Consider the following 8,015-nt stretch of genomic DNA (forward strand, 5'->3'; position numbering starts at 1 on the left):
CCACCTCTTTTTAGTCTCTTTGGGTCTGCAAATATTCTTAATTTCTACTCCTTGAACTCTCTAACATTCTAATAATGGCTCAAAAAAAACACACACGGTTGAATCCACTAAGAAATAAAAATAAAACCCACAAAATATCTCTAAATGAAATTAATTTAAAGTTTATAAATTATAAAATATATGATTTCTAGCTCACTATCATGATGATGGATCATGGAGTGTGATATGAAACGTTGATTCAAAAAGATAAACACAATTGAATCTAGATTCCTTCAAGCTTATAACTCTAAAATAATCAGAATACTCCCAAAATCAATACTACAACAAATCAATTCTTTAAAATTCAAAATCATATTTCATCCCTAAAATTTAATTATATATTACAATTTACTCGATTTAATTTCAACATTTCAACAACTTTTTAATCTAAATAAATAACAACTATTTTTAATGTATAAAGGGTATCTTTTAACCCCACCCACTACATCAAATCCATTGGAGAATCCAAGGGTTTCAAAGACTTTCCATATGCAATAAGCCTAAAATCATTGGGCCTCATACTAAACCAGCTTTCCCATTATGCTCTTTCATACTCATTGGCCAAAAGTCTCCATCTCTTCTCCCCATTAAGCATTGTCCAATAAAGTTAACAATTACTACTCCGCAAATTATTCTTAAATAAATAAATAAATATGCCTCCTACATTTTCCAATAAAATCCAAGCATGAGGTCACAAAAGTCAATAATCATTATCCACATGGGACACGTACGCATTTTTATATAAATTACCAACCCAAGAAAAAAAAATTAGGCCACTAAACGACAGTAAAGTGCCATCTGTAAAATTGACAGGGGCCAACAGATTCGTGCAAATCGAATTACTTCTCAATTCTGCGGATGCCTCCACGTCGGCAAGACATTACGTTTTGCTGTAGTGAACTATTTTTGGAATCAGTTAATTCTGGTTATTTCTGGATTAGATTGAGCTTTGTCTTTCATCGATGTTTCAAATTGCACATCGTGATCTTCAGAGCTCAAACAGAAATGAATTCAAGTTTCTTTTGTTTCAAAGAATTCAAGCTTCTTTTGCACGACAAGGTTACTTAATATCAGCAGGTATTCTATATTATGATAGATTAAATATGCATATGTTTAGGGTTTATTCATTATAAGATTTATGCAAACAGGAGTAATGTTTCAAATTACACATGGTGATCTTCAGAGCTCAAACAGAAATGAATTCAAGTTTCTTTTGTTTCAGAGAATTCAAGCTTCTTTTGCACGACAAGGATACTTGAATTTCAGCAGGTATTCTATATTATGATGGATTAAATATGCATATGTTTAGGGTTTATTCATTATAAGATTTTTGCAAACAGAAGAGTTCATTATTAAGCTTCTTAAGAATCTTCGACATATCTGAAATCTAGAATGACAGAATCTGCTGTCCACAATTGTTAAAGTTCTTGCTTTTCATTCCTTCTTGCCTGATTTTACGAGATCATTCTGATTCAGTGTCTCCAGAATGCATGAAATTTCGCCTTTTGAACTAATGGGGAGAAAATTTCTGGAAGATGAAAAAACAGGGCACTTAGGTTCTTCTCCAATAAGTTCGCCAAAAGCTAGTTTAGAGGTTGCTGAGCCGTCCAGTTTTGACGGTACATTGATTATAATACTGGCAGGTTTTGTTGTCTCTCTGCTCTGTGCAATGGCCGTAAGCAGATTAGTACGTTTTGCTTGTGGATGGATCGGCGGCATGATTGGGGTTAATTTATCCCCTGTTTCTGCTACTGCTCAGACTGGTAATACTAATGGCAACCACACTTGTGTGAAGAAATTCAGTGTTCACACACTGCCTAGTGTTGTGTATAGCAGGGAATTGGAATCCAGAGGCACAGACTGTGCAATTTGCCTGGCAGAGTTTGTGGAAGGGGAAAAGTTGAGAATAGTGACACAGTGTAATCACAGATTCCACATGGAGTGCATTGACAAATGGCTGGCCCACAATCCTTCTTGCCCCTCCTGTAGACAGTCTCTTGTGCAATAATAAAAAAGCCAATTTTCTTGACTGCCAAATTGGCTTCTCTGAATGAGTTTGGTAAATTTGTTTGGCCTATGTCATGATTATGTAAATTTGATTTCTGTAATGTTATTTAAAATTGAAATGAGATATAATTATTCTTATGTTAAGATGTGATATTTTTGTGTGTAATTGTGTTCATTTGATATATTTATATATTATGATATGACAGCATGTTGAACATTAGCTCGTATCGGGGATTATTCTTGTGCTCCTTGAGTATATAATGCGGATAAATCTTGAGTGATATGGAAATGATTTGAAGCAATAAGTTGGGGATCTTGAGGATGGGGAATGAATGTTGTGAATGTGCAAATGGGGGTAGAATAATGATGCATTAGAATCATTAGAATCGGGTTGTGGACCAAACATTGCACGAGTATCTCATTTGTCAATATTTTATTGTATTAAGACATTCTCATCAAGGTGGGGACAAAACCAAATGAGAAATGGCATCACTTGTTCTAATTTTTTCATTCTATTTTGTATCCACTTTAATGTGCATGTGAATCTAACAATTAATAATTACACTCATTTCAAAATATATGGACATTATCAATCAAAAAAAAATTGAATATTCATACATTCATAAAAAGATACGAGTCCTTAAAAGGATACAAGTATCCTTATTGTATTCTCCTTGGAAAGAGGTTTTCATTAAACTTACAAAACAACAAAAAGTATGTAATAGTTGCAACTTCTATATGATCTAAGTAAGCACAAGCTATAAATCTTTTTTACTATCCACAAAAAATGAGAAAAAAAGAAAAGGGATAAGGAATTCTACTTGTTAAAAAATCGACATGAAAAGCTCCATGTGTTGTGCAAATGAGAAAATGATCTATGTAATGTAGTCATTCAATAAAAACCCACATATTATGACAATGTGATACAATAAAACTCCATGAAATTAAGGAAAGTCTCTACTAAATGATATAAATTTAAATAAATACAGTAACAAGTCTCTAATTAATGAAAGATGTCATCTAAATCATCAACCATCAAAAGTGTTATTCACAATTTATGGGCCCCCTCCAATTGGTTGCATCAATTATAGATATGTAAGGAGTTCAAAGGAGAGAAAAATGATGCATGGTACTGATAAGGATAATATAATATGGTAGAGAAAAAATAAGATGTAACCACATAAGTTGGAGATAAGCATCAAGGCATGTGTAACAAAGCTACCTTCAAAACAAGCAAATAAAAACATAAGGATTGTCTTAGTAGCTAGATAAAAACCATGAAAGCACAACAAACATATTGTAAATATTTGTCATTAACATCTTGTAATAACACATAAGTAAGAGATTAGTGTGAAGACAAACATAAATATGGTTGCTTCATATAGAGGAAAATGATATGATAAGGATCTAGCCATTGATGTAAGAGAAGGAACACAGAAGTGTTAATAGGATGTAAAGGATGTGGGTGTGAAAAGGGTCATAGCATGTAATCATAGGATGTATGCATGCCAAGGATCATAGACACAAAGTAAGACATAAAAATTGTGTGAGCGTATTAATTGTGGCATGTAAACTTAACATTGTAAAATTATGTAACATGGAGATAACAAGAAAAATCAGTGGAAGCATAAAAGTGTATCGCATTTGAGGTTCACATAAGTTCATTTAATAATTTATGAAAAATACTATGTCGTAAACTCAAAACACAAGAAAAATATAGTAAGTTTACTGCTTATGAAATTCTCAACATGTATATGTGTATCACTTTACAAATTCCATGTGCTACTATTTGCCCTCCACTCCACATGGAAATATTTCATTAGACACAAAATACCAAATTGGATCACATTTATGTGATCGATGAAGTCATAATAATGTAAAATTTTATAGTAAAGTGCCCTTTGCACCAATCTTTTTGAAAATTATAGATTTGGTATATCTTATTTAATTATAATATTTTTTTCTATTTTCTAATCAATATAGATTTATTATAAAAAATAAAGACTTGTGTTCAATATGTGTGCAAATAGCAAACAATGAAAAAAAAAATTAAAAAAGCCTTTCTAAATTGATGTGTTTTCCTTTCAATTTGTATATACAAAATGAGTTATGCATTATATAAAAATATGTTTCTAAATTTTAATTATTTTCATTTGAAAATTAATAATGAATAAAATATGTTGCAAAAAATTATTAAACAAAGATGTATGTTATAGATATCGGTACATTGAGAGGATCAAATTGACTAAGAATGAAATTGCTCAGACCGGCCTAACTATTGATCTTAGAGACAAGGAAATAGATAGTCTTGAGGAACACAATAGGATTTTAAGGATGGAGGAGATCTTTTGAAAACAGAAATCTTGAATCAAGTGGTTGCAATAAGGCAACAAAAATACTAAATTCTTCCATTTAACAACTAAGTCCAAAAGATAGCTTAACAAAATCATCAAGATCACCTTGCCTAAAGGGTCGATTGTGGAAGATATCCAAGCAATTGAGAGAGAGAGAGAGAGAGAGAGAGAGATTTTTCAAAGATATGTTGGGTGCTTATCCTATGGTGAATTTGTAGGCTTGGGTAGATTTGATCAACTTGATCCCTAGGTTGGTTGATGATGTTGGGAACCAAAAGCTTATGGTTGCCTTCTCTATGGAGGAAATTAGAAGTGTTACCTTCTCTCTTTGAGCCAATAAGGCTCCCAGCTTGGATGGTTTTTAAAAAGGGTTTTCCAAAAGATTCTAGGATATTGTAGGTGAAGATGTGTGGGTTGTTGTGGAGGAGTGTAGATGCAAGAGGGTCATTTTCAAATGTGTCCACTTATCTAGCTCTTGTCCCCAATAATAATGTGTCGAAGTATTTTGATGTGACCCATCCTATAGCCTTGTGTAATGATATCTATAAGATTGTTTCTAAAGAAATGGCCACCAAACACAAGAAGTTCTTGTTTTAGAAGAACAAATCAATTTTTTCAGAGGTGGGCAGGTTTTGGATGGCATTGTTTTGACCCATGAAATAATACACTCCATCAAAAATAAGAATAAAGATGGGATGATTCTCAAACTAGATATGAATATCTTGCCGACAATAGGATATCATCAAGGTGATGGGAAAGTTTAGATTTTGCAAAGATTGGTGCAACTAGGTGAAGAGTTGTATATTCACCATTTCTTATGTTGTTCTCATCAATGGTACTGCTTCCAAGTTCTTCCACATGGGTGTGGGGCTGATGCAGGGGGATCCCCTCTCCCCTTTTCTTTTCCTTATAATTGTTAAGGTTTTGTGCAAAGATTTGAAGAAGGAAGTGGATAGGAGTCAAGGATCTTCAAAACTCTAGTAGTATCCCCAATATTTCTCACCTCCGTTTTCTTGATGATACATTGCTATTTAGGGAAGTCTTTGATAGGGAGGCTAATCGTTTTAAAAAGGTTTTAAAGTCATGTGAGGTAGTTGCGGGGCAAAAAGTTAACATCAATAAATCAAATCTTTTCTTCCTTAAATATTTATGTGTCGAGACATTCGATATCAAGTGTATCCTTGGGTTTGAGGTTGATTATTTTCCTAGTACTAATTTGGGAATGCACCTTGTCAACAAGAGAATCTTAGAGTTGGAGTGGAGTAAAGTGATGTCTAAAATTCAAGACAAGTTGGCTTCTCGGAAAAAATAATGATTGTCTTTGGCTAGGATAATCACCTTGATCAATTCCTCTTTGACTTCAGTCTCTACCTATGTTATGTCCATTTTCTGAATCCCCAGTAAGGCAGCTAAGGCCCTAGAAAAAATGCAACAATTATTTTTTTGGAGATATTCGAGTGACGCCTTCAAAAATAATTTACTTAAGTGGAATGAAATTTGCAAACCCAAGAAACTCAATGGCTTAGTAATTATAAATCTCAAACAAATGAATGCAGCCCTAGGTACCAAGCTTGCATGGAGAATTTATGATGAGTAGGGTAGTTTATGGAGCAAAGTTTTAGAAGCCAAATATCTTTAGTATGATCCAGAGAACATGTTTACCACCTATTGTGTTTTTCCATATGGTTCTAGTATTTTTAATTTTTTACGAATGCATGTTGTATACTTCTTAGGCCATCCCTCTCTTGGCAAATCGAGAATGGAGACAAGGTAAGATTTTGGAGGGATGGTTGGATAAGTGAGGTTGCCTTCAAAGATATTTAGCACATATGGCCTTTGGCTAGGCTTCTGGAACCTATGTTGGGCAAGCTTGCCAAAAACTATATGATTGATGATCCTAACTAGCGGAGGTGGATTTCTCTTGAGGAGATTGATCTAGTGGGATGGTTGATGTCAGTAAAGAGATTCAACACAAGATTGAAGGCTATCGTATCTCAAGCAAGGGTGATAGAAAGGTGTGGAAAGGAAGTGCCAATGGAGCCATCTCAATCAAATTATCTTATTTCTTATTATTTTAAAATAAGATTCGTATGCATGAGAGGACAACAAAGATTATGTGAAATAATGACAACCTACTTAAATCCAATGCCATCCTATGGGTGGCCTAGAAGCGTAGGGCCTTGACTAGGACAAACTGCGGATTTTGGGGCACGAGGGTCCCTCTAGATTTTATCTTTGTAAAACTAATATTAATGATGATAACCATCTATTTCTCCATTGTATTTTTTCTACTGAATTTTAGCACCTTCTTGAACAAGTGGGGGATTAATTGGACAATGCCTTGTAATCTCCCTATTCTTTTGGATTGTTTATTTTTTATATTGGTAGCCTTGATCTTTGGTATAGTTTGTGCATTTATCCCACTATCATTGTCGATAATTTTTGGTTGCAAGGAATTGAAGGGTGTTTCAAGATAAGGAAAAATTACATTAAAGAGTTTCAAATCTTGTTGAGACTTCGTTGGCCAAACTTGCACTAATACATTTGGACTAGATTTTCGACTGAGGTTTCTGATGGAGAAGGTATATTGTGGCCAAATTTGATTTTTTTTTAAAACTGCCTACATTCGTCGTAATTCCGACGGAAATTTCCCATTTGGTTTCGACGAAGAAGGCATTAGCAATGAGAATTTTCTTTTTTTCAAAAAAGTGCTCGAGTTCGTCGTAATTCCGATGACAGCGGCCATTACAAAATAAAAAAAGAGGTGGGGAATTCATTTGTGAATTGTAATCCTGCGTAGGCATCCGTGGTGACTTCAACCCCCAAGAACATCAAACCCGCGTCGAAGGCAATCCCGCGCAGGAGGTAGATTCAAATTGCCCTAGTTTTTAATTTCATGTTGCAAAAAATATACATGTGGTGGTTAATTGTCCTAGTTTAATCTCGTAAAACCATAGAACTATGATTGAGGAGTGAGCGTTCAATTTTGTAGCAGCAATCCCTTCCTCCTGTATACATGTGTGTCGATTGTTCACATGAGATCACATCTCTTTGCGGCATCGTATCAAACAATTCACGACCCTTGTCCATGTTTCCACATTTTGCATTCATGTCTAGTAGGGCATTTGCAAGTACAACACCTAACAAAATTCCTCTATATGTTATGCTTTGATGGATGTCCATACCCTGTTCCAAAGCTCCCATTTTTGCACAGGCAGGGAGGATGCTGGCAAAGGTTGTGGAATTTGGCTTTATGCCTTCCAATTTCATTTGCTTGAAAGTGTCTAAAACCTTTTTGACAAATCCATTTTGTGCATATCCAGCAATTGTTGCAGTCCACGAGACAACATTTCTTTCAGGCATCCTATCAAACAGTTCACATGCGTTGTCTATGCTTCCACATTTTGCATACATGTCTACCAGGGCAGTTACAACTACAACATCTGACAAAATTTCTCTATCCTTTATGCTTCGATGAATGTCCATACCCTGTTCCAAATCTCCCATTTTGGCACAGGCAGGGAGGATAGTAGCAATGGTCATGGAATTTGTCTTTACACCTACCAATTTCATTTGCTTGAAAGTTTCTAAAGCCTTCTCAACAAATCCATTTTG

General features: G+C 34.5%; 1 protein-coding gene across 1 annotated transcript; it reads left to right on the forward strand.

Annotated features, from left to right (window-relative positions):
* The first annotated feature begins 1,316 nt into the window (after positions 1–1,316).
* On the forward strand, positions 1,317–2,190 carry LOC131026763 (RING-H2 finger protein ATL74). The gene has a single exon (XM_057956752.2). It carries the CDS (start codon positions 1,526–1,528, stop codon positions 2,045–2,047), a length of 522 nt encoding a protein of 173 aa, XP_057812735.1. The 5' UTR covers positions 1,317–1,525; the 3' UTR covers positions 2,048–2,190.
* Positions 2,191–8,015: the final 5,825 nt, after the last annotated feature.

This window comes from Cryptomeria japonica, chromosome 8 (assembly GCF_030272615.1).
Source record: "Cryptomeria japonica chromosome 8, Sugi_1.0, whole genome shotgun sequence".
NCBI lineage: Eukaryota > Viridiplantae > Streptophyta > Pinopsida > Cupressales > Cupressaceae > Cryptomeria > Cryptomeria japonica.

Excerpts from the sequence above, each read along its gene's own strand:
- LOC131026763 (XM_057956752.2), top strand. The coding sequence starts at position 1,526 with ATGCATGAAATTTCGCCTTTTGAACTAATGGGGAGAAAATTTCTGGAA.